The sequence below is a fragment of the Hoplias malabaricus genome, chromosome 9 (assembly GCF_029633855.1).
Source record: "Hoplias malabaricus isolate fHopMal1 chromosome 9, fHopMal1.hap1, whole genome shotgun sequence".
NCBI lineage: Eukaryota > Metazoa > Chordata > Actinopteri > Characiformes > Erythrinidae > Hoplias > Hoplias malabaricus.
Window position 1 is genome coordinate 31,223,571 of NC_089808.1, and position 16,397 is coordinate 31,239,967.

Genomic DNA, 16,397 nt, shown 5'->3' on the forward strand with positions numbered 1-16,397 from the left:
GCTAGATATTTTTTGGTCCAGGACTGATATTGGGGGCTTTATAAACTCCAGCAGCCCTGCTTTTGTATGCAGGGAAACAGGTGGACAACACTCTGTAATTGTAGAACAACAAAGTGCTCCTGTATGGTCAGTGAGCTGATAAAATGAACAATGGTAGGTGTAATCCAGTGATTGTTCAGTTTATAGAAACTAAGCTGCAAAAAACACAGGCTGTACGGTGTTGCTACAGCGTTAAGGGATTTAACGGCCTAGCCAATTCAGTAATTAATTTATGTATTTATTTATATATTGTTAAACCAGGCTGCACACAGGGCAACCAATCAGAACAGAGATTGTCTACGTGTCATTTTAAAGGCAGAGTAACAACGCTCTTGAATTTAAAGGAATAAAGAGCAGTTGGAGAAAGATTTTGTAAAAATATCACAGTATTTATTAGTGGAAGGTTAAAATAAGTCTAGAACACGAGTTCTATTCAGTCAGCGTTTGGAGAAGTAGGAAAGCAGGGGTTAGACTGAGCTAACATTGGCAAATAATGTCGGTTTTTTTTTTTCTTTTTTTTTTCTTCATAGCGTCTACGCGGATGACGAAATATATGGCAGGCGAATATTTTAGCATTAAAGGCTAATTGTGGCTACAGAATCGACCTGTATGGCCATGGAGCTACTAATCCGGGGTAACTCTTAAGGTCTGGACTGTGACTCTTGAAGGAAGTGACGGCGGCCCTGTTCCGGATCGGCTTTGAACTGTTTTTCAGCGGTCACGGAGTTTAGCTTTAGCTTTAACACACACACAGAGAGAGAGAGTGACAGACAGACAAGACACAGAGAGAGAGAGAGAGAGAGAGAGACTGAACACTCAGCCACCCCGGACCGCGGATAACTGTTTTTTAACTGTCGAGTACAAAGCGGACTGTTACCTTAATTCACCGTCCTGCCTTGGAGAAAGTGGAGAGTTCACTCCAGTCACTTTTTCCCTCCGTTTAACTGAGCTGTGCTCCAACCACAAGGAAACTACCTCGTTGCCACCAAAGTGAAACTTCGCATCTGCACTTTTCATTAACGCTGCACTCTTTCTCACTGCAGCTGCCTAAGTTTTAGTAGCTTTTAGCTATGGACTGAGGAGAAGCTCGGCGTCCAACAACGTTAGACACCCGTCTGGTCTGAGCTCAGCTGGAGCAGAGGAAACGTGTCAGTGTGAAGTTACAGTTAAATGTTCGGGCGGATCTAGCCTCGTCTCTAAAGCGCCTTCTACACTTTCCATTTTGCTCTACACACACGGCGCTGTTATGGTGGACATGTTAAAGACTCGCCAGTGTGTGCTGTGTGTCCGCACTTTCTTTGGCGTCACCTCAAAAATATGGAGCTTCTTCTTATATATACTCAGGAAACACCTAAGGACGGTGAGTACTTCTCATCGCCTCTTACACTGCCCGTACTTTACGCATGAACATTGCCCTCTTTGAATCTCAAATCAATTTTAAGTTATATATTTAAACTTTTTTGTACTTCTCAATTGACTTTTTTTTCCTTTTCATTAAATCTTCCATTTTTCGTCCTTAAGAACTGCATAGATTTTCTTAGTTTGCTCTCAAGACCTATGTATGTAAATTAGCTCTGTTCTGATAGGCTGCCATTTTTAGACCAGAGAAAAAACGCAATCTGAGCTGAAACACTCCTTATAACTTTAGTGGAAGTTTAAGCTAATTAGCTGGATATGTGTATATGTTGTATGTGGAGACATCACAAAAATGAAGTCACAGTTTACTGTCCATATATGGCCTGATGAATTGAGGTATATTTTGAAATGTTTTACCCTTCCCTCCAGGACCATGTGTTATACCACTCCATGGCTGTGTGTAGTTAATTGTTGATTGTATTTTTAGAAGAAAGCTTTGTGGTTTCTTCTCTTACTGCTACACAGGAGAACCATAAAACGTGGCTGTAGCCTGAATAATATTATCTACAGCTTTCTTTAATTTATTTATTTTTTATTTATTTATTTTTTTAATGAGTTCGTCCTCACAGTCTCACCTGTTCTTTACAGCAGGCAGATAGACAAATACTGATGGATGGGCACTGCTTGAGTATCTTCAAATAAAAATACTTGAACTTGAAATTTTTCACAATGCTCACGTTGTTAAACTTTAATTCTAGTAATTATATTAAAGTGAAAAGGATCCCAGGAATGAGAATGTTACCTTGCAAGTGTCAGGTTCTTTTGCTGAAGGATGTAAAAATTCTATTGAGGCCTAACTTTTTACTTGCAGGAGAACCCAAGTCTTTTCCATCTATTTTTAAAAGATATATTTTATGAATCGCAGCACTGCTGCCCAATGTAAAGCAAAGTTTCAGTAAAAAGCATTAAAACTTTATTAATTTGGGTGTACTTTTGCATTGTCAATATGCACCATAACAGTAGATTACTAGTCTCACTGTAGAGTTACTTGAATATTACATGGAACTTTTGAACTTGCGTAGCCTATATGACTCATGAGCCACTACAGACCAACAGTTGTAAACAGGCTATGGGATAATCCCGTACCTGCAATACATAAGCCAGTGTGTAGTACTCTTAATATAACTATATTATGCACAAACATCCATCAGTATTGGGCATTGCCTGATTGACAGGAACGATCAGGTCAACCATGATCCGTAGGTATTTTTAAAAATTAGTTCCAGGCATCAGTGTGCCTTAAGGTATCAACCTATATTGCTGTAAAGATGGCACAGTGCTGTTATTCTGCTTAAGAGACTGTTTTGCAGAGTGTCTGGGGAACTAAAATGAAATTTAACTCAAGAGAAAAGAGTGATTTATTTAGAATAAATTAAAATTAAATTGTTGTAATTTAGTGTATAAATTGCTTCAACTTTCCTTGTTCTGTGGTCTACTACGTCAATATCTGTTCAGCTGGGCCTTCAGACTCCCCATGCATTCCAGTTAAAGGCTGTGACAAGCAGCTGCCTTGAGATAGTGAACATAGCATGTGTCTGTGAGCACATATAGTACAGTATCTGAATAAAAGCTGGCCTGTAAATGCTGGAACAAAACGCCACTCTCCCTTCCAAAGTCACCCTGGCGGTTTCCCTTTTCATTTGCCCCCAAATTCCCACTGACACTTGCAGACGTCTAAAAATAGCCTGGAAGAGTGAGGCTTAGCGGAAGGGAGTATTGTGCTTATTTTGTGGTCAGTGGCCAAAGTTACAGGTGTCCGGCAACTGAAAAGTATAAAGTAAAATTGAACAACCGTGTTTTTTATGACTAAGATTTGGTAAAGTATAAATACATTAATTTTGTCATTTGATGGATGAATTTAAAATATCCATCTGACTTTAAGCCACATGCATCAAATTGCTTTTTAAAAAATGTTTATCGTTATGTCAGTGCATCTTTCATACATTCTTCTAGTGGTAAAGACCAAGTGGCAAATTATCTGATTAGGTTTTAATACAGTCATTAATACTGATTAAGTAGCAGAATTGTAATTGGCTTGTGAGGGGAGTGATTCAAACCTTGTACTGAGAACCTGGTCTCCACTCAACACCTGCCAGACTATCTGAAAATGATTGATCCTAGCAAAGCAGGGGAATGTTAAAAATACAAATTAAAACACTTCTATCTCTGTATGTGCTATAAGAAAAAATGTCATATTGGTGGAACCCTCAAGGGTACATTTATTTACCTTTAGTTAGGGAACATAATTATACCTTATTTTATATTCGTTGTAGATTTTAATTTGTGTTGATTTCAAGCACCCCGTTTCACCTCCATGACTTGTGTTGTTTTATTTTATTACAATGCAGTACTGGCAAAACATTATGCAATCACCGTACTTGGAGAATGTCTCCCAGTTTTATTCCATAGCAAATAAACATAAAACAGCTGAAAAATACACGTTTAGTTGTTTGACTAAATGGCATGATTTTCTACAGGTTCAAGATTGATAAATGAATATCAGTGTCAGTGGACATCCACACAAGAGGCATAGTTCTTTGAATTGTCTTCCTTGTCCTAAATGTATGTTTTCCTTTTATAACCTTCCCAGTTTGTGTATTTACTCATTTTGGTTTTATTATTTTGTCACAGCTAACCAGGAATAAGACGTGTTATGTTTGATTTTGAAATAAAATGCATACTTATTTAGGAAAATAAGTGGAAACATTTTAGAAACAAAACTAAGTTATTTCAAATATTTTGATTTGTTTGACATACATTTCACAAATCCATAATATTTAGCTAATAAAGAGGAAATCTAAGATTTTGGGGGGAAAAGCTGTTCCCTGGTTTGTTTAGGTTCAGAAGTGCCACATTTTGGAATGTTTGAGGGGGAAAAAAAACAAATGTTGGTACGTGGTTGAAGTTTGATTTTGTGTCTTATTTGTGATTGTTTTTTTTTTTGTTTTTGTTTTTTTTTTTTTGTCTGTTTGTTGGTGTTTTTTTTTTTTTTTTAATACTCTGTATTATAAGGGTTTTCTCTTTATCATTTTTGCTAGGGGTAGAAAAGGAACCGAGGAATGTTTAGCCTAAACAGGGTGGTGGTACACTGTTCCTCTGTACAGCGTTGTAAAGAACACTTTACCAGCCACACTCCCTTCGGTACAGCAGATTAATGTTAGATTTGTACCATTAAAAAAATAATAATAATAAAAAAATAAATAAAAAAATCCATGGGTAAGTCTCCCAAAGCACTATTCACCTATAAATATAACAAGATTAAACTGTAAAAGGCTTTGGAAAAATGTATATGCTAAAAAGTTGTTTAAAACAAGAGGACTTTAGGGAAATAACTGCTGGTAGAAGTATCTTCTTTCACAGAAAATAACATATGCAATGATGGTATATCATAGATTGTGAAATGAAATGTCAATTTCCTGTTTTTCTCTTCCCTGGCATAGATAATCCAGTATCAGACAGTACGATATGACACTTTACCCTTGTCACCGCTGTCCAGAAACAGACTTAGTGAGTATATATCCTCTGTCTTATTGTCTTTGTTGGCTGCTTGTCTTGCTGATGGACAGTTATCAAGATTCAAAACGAACTATTTTATTTACTACCCCAAAATTGTGCCAGCTTTCCTGAACTGAAGATTAACATACACATATAATACATTTCTATAAAATATCTAATTCTAAAATGTTTGTTTTTATTTTTTTTTACCATAAAATTATTTCTATTAACTCTCATATTACCATAGCACTGTCAGTTAACTTTTAATTTTTGAATAATTAAAAGTTAACTGACTTAAATAAAGTGTTTTGGCAGAGCATACAAGTTGTTTTCATTGTAGCTGGCACCTGAAAATGGCTTTGCTTCAGGGCAAGCACAACTCAGACTGCATGTGCCCAGTGGCTTGTGGCAGCATAATTTCATAAGACACTGCATTGTTGTCATTCACGCACAGGACATCTTAACCTTTTTTAAGATTTTGTATTTCATTTTCATTGTATAATGTTTAATATTAATGGTATTTTTAACATTAGTTCATATTTCTTACTTTATCGTTTCTCTTCTCAGCTGCTGGTACGTTGACAGCCCCTTTTTAAAAATTGCAGCATTGCCAATAACGGCGGCACAGCACAGGTTTCCCACTCAGGTTCCCATTGCCATAGGAATCAGAAGAGACATCTGAATTTTCACAGCTGACTGACATAGCAATTCACCAACCATAGCATTGGAGGAAGTTGTTTTGCTTCCAAGATACAAAACATATTTTACATCAGGAAATACTATGTTTACCATCCCCAAACAACAGGACAGCCTTGGAATTATAGTTAAATTTTACTGCATTTGAAGTAAACCTGTTACATATAAGCAATGATTTTGGTCCATTTCAATCCCATAGTTTAGTACTTGGTTCTTTTACAGCTGATGACCACAACCTCACAGACATAAGCAGTAACTGGTTAGTTCCTTTGATTATTCATTGCTTGATCTCTATTACAGCCATTTTTAATTTCATTATATTTCTTTATCCAGTGTGGTGTGTGTGCTCAGTCAGGTTTTTTCATTTAAATCAAAAAACATTTTACATTATAATGCCCTCAGCAGTTGCTATAGCATTTTGTTTCAATACACACAATATAGCAATTGTTTCTTCTACAAAACAAAGTACAACATTGGGAGGCACATGTTTAGGTTTGGACCTTTCCCCTTTCTAATCCTTCCTTGTAGCCACTCAACTACTCCTCTGCCACACAATTTTACAGCCTTTATCTTCTCATTTACTAGCCATCTTTTCTGGCTTTTCTGTGGGGGTAAACCTTCTGATATTATGCTGTGGCAGTTTTTTCTTTGCAGTTCTATTTGCTGTAGTTGTTCCATAAGTGTAAGAGCTTATTTCTAGTATTTAGTATTTAACCCAGATTAACCTGCACCTTAATGCCTTTACAAAGAGCAACAGAACATCATTTGTTAAGAGCTTTTAAAAAATGGACATTGATGTCAGCAAAATGCAAAACCTGCAGACAAATATTTCACAACAGTGAGTCTGAGTATCAGGCTGAGTAGGCCTGAATGGACAGTTGTTGACTGAAAAGAACTGCAGGCAGACAGAGCGAAATGGAGCTCTGTTTGTTTTGGGTTATGCATTTCATAGAGGGTGACCACTGAAGGGAAGAGTTTGAATGTGTGTATTGGTTAATGAGTTTTATGTGTGTTTTTGCAGATGCAGTGAAGAGGAAGATTCTTGTATTAGACCTTGATGAGACACTTATTCATTCTCATCATGATGGTGTTCTGAGACCAACTGTGCGGCCTGGCACGCCACCAGATTTTATACTCAAAGTAAGGCTTTCCAACAGGAAGAACATTACTTATAGGCATGGCATGATGTCATGCATTGTTTCTTTTCTGTTTTTGATTAATTGATTTAATTGTATTTAAATTCTCAATCTGTATTATGTATAGCTAACAACACATCACACAATTCAAGTTTGAGACAAGTTAGGTTTTTTTTTTTTTTAAATCTAATCTTGCATTTGGAATTAGTACAATGTAGCTGACAGAAGTAGGCAGTTAATGTGAATTTTGGCATAAAGACTGTTGAAGTTTGGCATAAGGTTGTATGAACTGTTCAAATAAAATGTTACAGTAATCCAAAAAAATAAAGAGATGGAAAAATGTTTAATGCATTTCTCTCAGTTGTCAGTTTCGTTATTTAAAAGTACACTTAATAGGATCTCTCTCATTTGTCCTATGAGTTTCAGTTGCTTAACTTCCCTCTTTCTTTCCTTCTCTTCCACTGATTGTTTTTAGGTTGTTATAGACAAACATCCAGTCCGATTTTTTGTGCATAAAAGGCCTCATGTGGACTTCTTCTTAGAGGTGGTGAGTCAATGGTATGAACTCGTGGTGTTCACTGCGAGCATGGAAATCTATGGATCTGCAGTAGCTGACAAGCTAGACAATAACAAAGGCATTCTGAAGCGCAGATACTACAGACAGGTAATTGGAGCTACAACATATAGCCAACAGTGTTATTTATATTTACTTATTTTATATAAATTATTATTGGCAGAAAGGATTGACCAGAGAAAATGCCATTGTTAATTGTTTCTTTTTTTTATACACAGCATTGCACATTGGATTTAGGTAGTTATGTAAAAGACCTCTCTGTTGTACATAATGACCTTTCCAGTATAGTCATTCTTGACAATTCACCTGGGGCATATCGCAGTCATCCAGGTAGGAAATTATGAGATGATTACTCTTTTATGCAGACTATCTATATTTCTCTTTCATTTCATATAGGAAAAACTAATTTTCATGTAACAAGCTCACTGGGTGTTAGCCACTAGTGAAATGTTGGACACAACTGGGCACTTAGTAATCTTTTTAATGACTAAAATTCTAATATTCTGATGTGAAAATCTTGGATGTTATAAATCTCGTACCCATTATGCATTGAAGAGTCACATTATTGTGTAGCATAGACAATTTTATCATCAGTTTTTCTTCCGTTTATTCCACCAGATAATGCAATACCTATAAAATCATGGTTCAGTGATCCCAGTGACACAGCACTTCTTAACCTGCTGCCAATGTTGGATGCACTAAGGTGATGAACTAAACAGAACCTCTGGTGGGGGTGATTCTTACCTGATTAAAATTTAACCTCATTTTCTGTTTTGACATAACTAAATCTGCCTACGGCTTCCAGGTTCACTGCTGATGTCCGATCCGTCCTTAGCCGGAACCTCCACCAGCATCGACTTTGGTGAATGTGCAGCCGAGAGACTTTGTTTTCAGCTGCTTGAGCAACTCCCCATCCTCTATCCCACAGTGCTGAAAGCACCTTCCCAAAACACTCTGTGCAAGGGTGATTTGATGAAGGTCCAGACTTGGCCTGAACATGTTTGGAAGTGGAGATGGCAAACTTGAAGAGGACTGGGAATATTTGTTTTTCTTAAGTGTCTTTTTCTCTTCCTCAAAATGGTTGTCTCTGCCTTATAGTTCTCTTGGAAGGGTGATGTTTGTGTGGGTGACTGCTGTCTATTGTGTGTGTGTGAGACAGAGAGTGTGTGAGAGAGAAAGAGAGATAGAGACAGATGCTGAATATTTAGTTTTAAAACTTTTGACAGTACTGAATGATCGAATCCCGAGGCAACAAAGATTTTTACTCAGAATGTCTAGTGTGACCCTCTACCTCCAGCTGGAGTAAATGGGGTTTCCATTTCCTACAGGCACTCTGGACATTTTTTTAATTAAAAGTTAAAGGTATGTATATTTTTTTTGAAAGTGACCTCTACAACGCAACTGAATTCAGGGTAAATGCATTGCTATTGGGTTCTAGTTGAGGTACAGTCTTAAAAGACAATATTATTTGAAGATTCATGTACGAGCAGACTGATGGAATATGCATACAGAACATGTGTAGATTTTTTTTTTTTTTTTTTTCTCCCCCTAAAGCAAATTCATAATTTTTCGTATCAAGTCAGTTATTTCCACACTCTATGGTATATAACTAATGGAGAGCATTAAAAGAGCTCGCTGACTGGTACAGGTTATTTCTGGTTTCAGAGCTTAAGTTCTTTAAAAGTTGAAAAAGAAATGTAACTTGAATTTATGGACTTGCTGTGCAATGAACAGTGTTCTGCAAGCCTATATAAATATTGTACAGCAGACTGAACAACCACCTGCAATGTTTAAAATCAATACATATCTTATTGGTTTCTGTTCACCTGTCAGATAAAAGCTATTCTTGATGAATCTTGAGGCAGCTCCCATGGACTCCAGTCCTCAGATCTGCACGTATCCAATAAAACACGTGTCAGTGTCAAGTATGGGTCCCATTTTTATTGATTCGGGAAACGTATTTTCGCTTGCTGCCTAGTTATTGAGCAGTAAGTGCTCTAGAGTGTATCTGGTGGCTTGTATGTCTTAAGCTTCTGCGAATGGTGCAAGTTTACTTTTCCGTGAACACCGCTATGAACTGCTTGTTAGTGTGAATTCCAGCTCTCTTCTTATTGGACAGTCCCCAACCTTGGGCTCAAGTTAGCAGGCTAACTAAGAAATCCTGCATTGTGGAGTACTCCCAACGTATCCGGATACCTTGACTCAAAGTAAACGTTTGTAGCTTCACGTCTCATTGCATTCCATGTGTACATACAGATTTTTAAGTTGATTATTGCACAATGGTATGAAATCATACATCACATCAGGTGCTTTAGATCACATGATGTGAAGGAAATGATGCAACAATCTGAATTTCACAGGCTGATATTTTAGGCTATAAATAAGATGAATAAGAGGCTATAAGGAGGTTAAGAATTAATTACAAGCGCTTGTTTTACATTATATGTAGATCCAACATGTTTCCTCGTTCTTATTCTCTCGGTCAAAACGAGACAGCAGCAGAAACACTGGCCGATGTACCACTGTAGTCTACATGCGCTCACTGACGTCTGTGCGTAATCATGAAAACGTAGTCCCAGGTTCAGTTGTGTAGTGAAAGCTGTTTTTAAACTGTCACGACTTAAACATTTTGTATTCAATTATGTTTCATGCATGTGAAGATTTGAGCAACCTAGATGCGGTTAAAGCAAGTGCTTGTGGTTATTTTGCGGAAACATTAATCGACGCAGCTGCTGTTGTTATTGTATTCATCCGCGGGGTTACAAGGCAAAAAAAAAAAAAAAAAAAGCCACAAGAGCAGATGAGCGGAGCTTTAGAGGTTTGAAGTGTTTGTTTGTGTCATCAGTGAGAAAACAGGTACGTTTTGTTTTATTGACGACCCTAGCATCCAGCTGCGATGAAGTTTCAGTACAAAGAGGAGCACCCGTTTGAGAAGAGGCGATCAGAGGGGGAGAAAATAAGGAAGAAATATCCGGACAGGGTTCCTGTGAGTAACCTGCTTCGCTATAAACAACCGTGGCTTAAATCTCTCCATAGTCCCTACAAAGTGCACTTAATAGGCCGTGAAAAGCTAGATTTTTTTTGTACTCATTGTAACGTTAAAGTTAGATTTTCTGCCACGCAAATGTTATTTATATATTAAAAAAATACTATTAGCTAGACGCATGATGCGCTGTCTAGGTGTAGTGAGTTATTTTAATAAACGGCCTAGTGCACTTCAGAGGGAGCAGGGAACTATTTGAGATTAAGCCTGGGTGTTTGTTAGCCTTTTATATTAAACAGCGTATAGATTTTGTCGATCCTATGATGTAATGTTAAGCTTTTAAATACAGCTAATTTTGTCAGGGAGTGGGTGTCATTGTAAATGGTAGACAATAATAAACAACACATGCTAATGCGTCAATAACAGACGGAACCGAAACCTAAAGACGTGGCGTCGAACACCGCGACGCTTAACGGTGGTTTATCAAATTATTCATCTCTTTTTAAATGATAAACTGATAGCCTGTCGTTATATTTCACCATAACGAGTGTAAAAACGGTTGGTAACTGAATTATCGGCAGATAGATTCTCACCTATCGGGCACTAACGCTGTGCTAGCATCTTAACGATAATAACCAGTCCCGTAACATATTTTTTTTAATAGTATAATATTTATGTGAACTCTCTGTGGTAACCCGTGTGTCGTAGATTAAATAAATGTTTTCTATAGCTCGCTTTTTCACCCAGAAGTGCTGCCATATCTTGATAAAACAGCAGGACACTGGCTAATGGCTTGTTTAGTGTAAACAAGAGCCTGTTTGCTTAGTTACCTCAGGGCTGTAATTTGTGTATTCGAGTAGATATAATATGGTTAAGCCAGTAATGACAAAACGTGTTGTTAAACACTTCAGAAATGCGACTTTACCACAATGAGTGGTAACGAGTGGTACCAAAATGTTCTCATTGAATTAGGGTAACTTTCCTGTGGTCCAAGTAAAACTTTCCCAAGGCCCAACTTTGGCCTACATGACACATTTTGGGCCTGCCTAAGATACTGTTCAAAGTTTTCCCATCTTTGTGTTTATTTAGATGACAAATCCTTGTACATTAATCAAACTCACACAACAAAGCTTTAATATCCACCCTCATCAGGTGAATAATGAAATTAAGGCACAAACAATACAAGAATATTATTGTGCTCTGTAGATGTTCCCTCCACAACGGATTTCTCAACGTAGACAGATAACTTTAGCCCCAAATTAAGCCTGTACAATAGGAAAGAAGCTGAAGGACATTACTGTTGGAAAATTCTTAATTTTGGTCTTAATTTATTTGGGTGGCTGAGCAATCCTGCCCTGTCAAACCCCTTGGTGAGACCTTTTTAGCTGTGTCCCCTAGACCATCACCCTGTTAATGAACAGCAGCATATGTTACATAAGGTTTTATTTTCTTTTTTTATTTATTTTTTCTCTTTCCCCCATTTCTATCTCCCCCAGGCCAAGGTGTCTTTTACATACTTGTGAGTATTATTTACGAAAAAGGCAAATTAAAAACCTTGAATACCTCAAGTTACAAAACTAATAGTTATGTACTAGTAAAAAAAACTTTGATTCTGAAAGTTACTTTGCACTACATATTTTAGTCTTAAAGTACTAATTTGCACATTTTTTTTAAATTCTCTTCTCTGAGAATGTGTGTGTTGCAGTAATCTAATTAAAGGCCCACTATAATATTCTGGAGAACCGTTATTGATATTTGGACAGCAGAGGGGCGAATGCACCCATCTATTCAGTGTTCCTTTTGAGGCGCCTCTGTTTGAGTCTCATGTCAATCTTTTGATTTTTCTTAAATTTTATTTATTTATTAAACTCCACAAGTGCATCCTTTTCAACCTATATTCAACTGAATACACTACAAAGACAAGATATTTAATGTTCAAATGGATAAACTTTTAAAACTTTATTCACTCATTTTTAATTTGAGGCTTGCGACATGTTCCAGTAGAGTTGGGATAGGGGAATTTTTTTTGGAATATTCCACAGATGAACAGGTTAATTGGAAACAGGTAGGTGTCATGATTGGGTATAAAGGGAGCATCCCTGAAGGGCTCAGTTGTTTACAAGCAAGGATGAGGCAAGGTTCACAGCTTTGTGAACAACTGAATGAGCAAATCGTCCAACAGTTTAAGAACGTTTTTTTAACTGAATTTAGGGATTTCATCATCTACAATCCATAAGATTCAGAGAATCTAAAGAAATCTCTGCAGGTAAGCGGCAAGGCCAAAAATCAACGTTGAATGCCTGTCACCTTTGATCCCTCAGGTGGCACTGCATTAAAAACCAACATCATTCTGTAACGGATATTAACACAAGTTCAGGAACACTTCAGAAAACCATTGTAAGTGAACAGTTCGTCACTCCATCTACAAGTGCAAGTTAAAAAACTCTTGTTATGCAAAGCGAAAGCCATATATCAACAACACCCAGAAATGCCATCAGCTTCTCTGGGCCCGAGCACATCTGAGATGGGCTGACACAAAGTGGAAAAGTGTCCTGTGGTCTGATAAGTCCACATTTCAAATTGTTTTTGGAAATCATGGATGTCGTGTCCTCCAGGCCAAAGAGGAAAATGACTGTTCGGATTGTCATCAGTGCAAAGTTCGAAAGCGAGCATCTCTGATGATATGGGGCTGTGTTAGTGCCCATGGCATGGGTAACTTGCACATCTGTGACAGCACCATTAATGCTGAAGGGTACATACAGGCTTTGGAGCAACGTATGCTGCCATCCAAGCAATGTCTTTTCCAAGGACGTCCCTGCTTATTTAAGCAAGACAATGCCAAGTCTCATTCAGCACGTGTTACAGCAGCATGGATTCGTAGTAAAAGAGTGAGAGTTCTAGACTGGCCTGCCTGCAGTCCAGACCTGTTGCAAAAAAAATAAATTTAGGGCTTGCCTAGAAGCATATGCACTTACTGACTGACCTAATGTTGAAAAGTGCATGCGTGAGTAGGAACTGTTAATTCAGCTGTACTTCACAGAGAGAACTTAAGGTGGTGCCACTACATCATTTGTTGTAAGTTCAGCCATATTTCACATTCCAGTCCGAGAACTAAATTTGGAACTGGCAAGTACTCATTTTGGGCTCTAAAAAATGCGTGCTCAAAGGGTCAGAGTTGAGAACTGAATTGGAACACGGTCGCACTGCTTCAGCGCTGTAGGTCCTCCATCCACCGTGGTGCAGCTCAGTGTTTTACTGGAGCCTCGAACAGAAATGTGTTGAACGTTGTCGAGGTAATATTTATCATAGTCTCTTCTTTATGTTTGGACAATGTTTCTATGACCCAGCTTTTTGCTTTCTAATATATATTTAACAAACATCTTGTCTGTCCCTATAACGACAAGAATAACGACACATCTCACCGTTACTGACTTTCTGACGAGTAATAATCTTTGGATTATTAAAGCCAGAACCCCAGAATGAGGTGTTAAACGAAACTGTGAATTTGTCACAGCACCGTTTTTTTTCAGTCAGACCCTTATTGAAATGTAAGTCAGTATATAAATATCTAGTTCCAGCGATGCCCTGTTCCTTTATCAAGTATAGATTGCTTGGTGGTTAAATGTTAATGTGCTTGATTTTAGAAATGTTCAAATACATTAATTTTATAGTTTATTACTTGTTATTATTGTAAACAAAGACATTGATATGAAGCACCAAAGCTTCTCCAGACCTTCCACTGACAAGGGTATGTTTTTGTTTTTACTGTTTTTGAAACACCAGAAAAACCTCTGTGACAATGGCTATATGGCTAATGGCCATCCGGCTAAACTAGACTTGCCTTATTTCTCTTTGTTCTTGTATTTATGTTTATTTTTTTTATGCATTTAGCAATTACTGCTCAGTGATGGGCTTTGTCCTATATAGTAGTCAGACCTAACAGATGTTTGTTTTTGTTATAGGTAATCGTTGAAAAAGCCCCCAAAGCCAGAATAGGAGATTTGGACAAGAAGAAATACCTTGTCCCCTCCGATCTCACAGGTAACCAATACTCATACAAGGATACCCTACATAGCTGTACTTGGAGATGTTTTAAAATTTAATCAGATGGTATTAGAAACATAGAAATATTCTAAAATATAAACTAAATTGTTATTCAGTAGTGGTTAGTAAACGTTTGCTGCTAGTGTGGCAGTTCTGAGTAGTCTTTGACTGTACTGCATGCAGAGTCCTGTAATTAGGTGCGGCCATTATTTAGCTGTCACTACAGGAATATAATGATTCCTCATAGGCCAGATATAATTGATTATTCAACACCACCTTCTTTGCATGATTGTATGTATTGGTGTTTTGTAACAATCAGATAAGTAGTCATGATATCTATCATTTTTGTGTTTCACTGCAGTGGGCCAGTTCTATTTTCTTATCCGAAAACGAATCCACCTGAGAGCAGAGGATGCTCTATTCTTCTTCGTAAACAATGTCATTCCTCCTACCTCTGCAACCATGGGCCTGTTATACCAGGTATACACACACACGCACACACACACTCTTTTCTGTTTGTGTTATCCATGATTGATACATTTCAGTCTCCTTTGTCCTTTTCAGGAACATCATGAAGAGGATTTCTTCCTCTACATTGCCTACAGTGATGAAAGTGTGTATGGAGAATAGAACCAAAGGAGAAAATTAACTTCACTCCCCCTTTACCTTCCTCTTTAAAAAAAATATATATATATAAATAAATCCATATCGGCAGCCTAGAGTTCCAGAGCTAAGACATCAGATGCACTTTTGCTGTCTCTTTTTAAAATTTTCTTTTTTAATCCTCCTTTCTGGAGTTTGCTTTATTTTTGGTTTTTATTACATGAAGTTTTTGGCAAGGGATTATTATTTCTTACACACATGGTTCAGACAGGTACTTGATGATGAAGAAGTAGTACCTGATGGATATCTTATTTCATTTTCCCCATTGAATTAAGTGAATCTATTATGTCCCTCACCTTTAGAAAATGAATTTTTGGGGCCATTGCACATTTGACTGCTGCTAGTATCTGCTGATAAATCAGTTATAAAAACCAGGCTAAAGTAAACCTCTTTCTGCGCTCCAATTTGTGGATTAAATGTGCAATGTTATTTAGGTTTAATGTTATTGTGCTTGGTTGATTTTAGGTAGCTTGATTTGAGATTTAAGCTTTAAAATTTGTTTTATTAGCACAGTTTTATATTTCTTCTGATTTTGTTTTTGTTTGTTTTTGAACTCGGTATTCAGCTGCATTTCTGGTACCCTTGAATTGTGGTGACCATATAAACAACAAACAAACTATCTCCTGTCTTTCTTGTTTGACAATGTTTCACAGTACAATCTCACAACAATTATATAGAAGAGAACACATTCCAGAATTGGAAAGATGGTAAAATTAAGTAGAACCTGGACACAGGGTCATTCATGGGTATCACTGAGTAACTTCTGGAATTATTCCTAAATTGTAGGGAAAAAGACCCTCCATTCCTTGAAGTAAATCACATCTAAAGATAGTGTTTAATGAACTGGAAAATGGCAAATAAATTTAAAAGACTCGAATGCTAAATTGGAGAGTGATGACACCCCTTTAAGCTTGGACTTAGACAAGCCCACACTTTATAACTTAAATGTAAATTAGGCCAAACATGAGTTAGAGTTGGGTGGCAGGGAGGCACTACCTATAGAGTTGTTGCCACTTACCACAAGAGCTTTGGGGTCCTGGCTTACTTCGTTCCTGTGATGGATTGTGAGTTCCTGTCTTCTGGGTAGTCCCCAGATCTATTGCAGCACTTATTAGGATAAAGGGAGTACAGGAACTGAATTCATGAAAGAAGTTGTATTGCATTGCAAACCATTGTAATGATGATTCGGTCTTGGATCAGAAACAGAAACAACAATTGGAGTTTAGCACAACTTTACAATTTCTTTTTTCCATGTTCATGATGGATAGGTTATGTAAAAGAATAAAACTGAACCATTCATGGTACTTAATCCATCCACACCTTTAGTAGAATAATAATATTCCAGGGTGAT

The 16,397-nt window shown here is 37.2% G+C and overlaps 2 protein-coding genes across 3 annotated transcripts; both read left to right on the forward strand.

Annotated features, from left to right (window-relative positions):
• The first annotated feature begins 9 nt into the window (after window positions 1-9).
• ctdnep1b (CTD nuclear envelope phosphatase 1b) lies at window positions 10-9,880 on the forward strand. 2 transcript variants are annotated; one of them, XM_066681109.1, is made up of 7 exons: window positions 10-153; window positions 4,896-4,962; window positions 6,668-6,786; window positions 7,258-7,446; window positions 7,575-7,686; window positions 7,975-8,059; window positions 8,162-9,880. In XM_066681109.1, exons 1-7 carry the CDS (start codon window positions 151-153, stop codon window positions 8,220-8,222), a joined length of 636 nt encoding a protein of 211 aa, XP_066537206.1. In that variant the 5' UTR covers window positions 10-150; the 3' UTR covers window positions 8,223-9,880. The 2 variants fall into 2 exon arrangements, with proteins under 2 accessions (XP_066537206.1, XP_066537205.1); XM_066681108.1 differs by lacking the exon at window positions 10-153 and adding an exon at window positions 416-1,399.
• A 221-nt stretch (window positions 9,881-10,101) lies between these two features.
• gabarapb (GABA(A) receptor-associated protein b) lies at window positions 10,102-15,237 on the forward strand. Its single transcript, XM_066681111.1, has 4 exons — window positions 10,102-10,342; window positions 14,302-14,380; window positions 14,745-14,863; window positions 14,948-15,237. Exons 1-4 carry the CDS (start codon window positions 10,253-10,255, stop codon window positions 15,011-15,013), a joined length of 354 nt encoding a protein of 117 aa, XP_066537208.1. The 5' UTR covers window positions 10,102-10,252; the 3' UTR covers window positions 15,014-15,237.
• Window positions 15,238-16,397: the final 1,160 nt, after the last annotated feature.

What these genes read in the sequence shown, in the direction of transcription:
- ctdnep1b (XM_066681108.1), top strand. Translation starts at nt 1,286, where the DNA reads ATGGTGGACATGTTAAAGACTCGCCAGTGTGTGCTGTGTGTCCGCACT. An exon ending in CACCAGATTTTATACTCAAA is followed by an intron (nt 6,787 to 7,257) that starts GTAAGGCTTTCC and finishes GATTGTTTTTAG; the next exon opens with GTTGTTATAGACAAACATCC. An exon ending in AGCGCAGATACTACAGACAG is followed by an intron (nt 7,447 to 7,574) that starts GTAATTGGAGCT and finishes TTTTATACACAG; the next exon opens with CATTGCACATTGGATTTAGG.
- gabarapb (XM_066681111.1), top strand. Translation starts at nt 10,253, where the DNA reads ATGAAGTTTCAGTACAAAGAGGAGCACCCGTTTGAGAAGAGGCGATCA. An exon ending in TGTCCCCTCCGATCTCACAG is followed by an intron (nt 14,381 to 14,744) that starts GTAACCAATACT and finishes GTTTCACTGCAG; the next exon opens with TGGGCCAGTTCTATTTTCTT. An exon ending in CCATGGGCCTGTTATACCAG is followed by an intron (nt 14,864 to 14,947) that starts GTATACACACAC and finishes TGTCCTTTTCAG; the next exon opens with GAACATCATGAAGAGGATTT.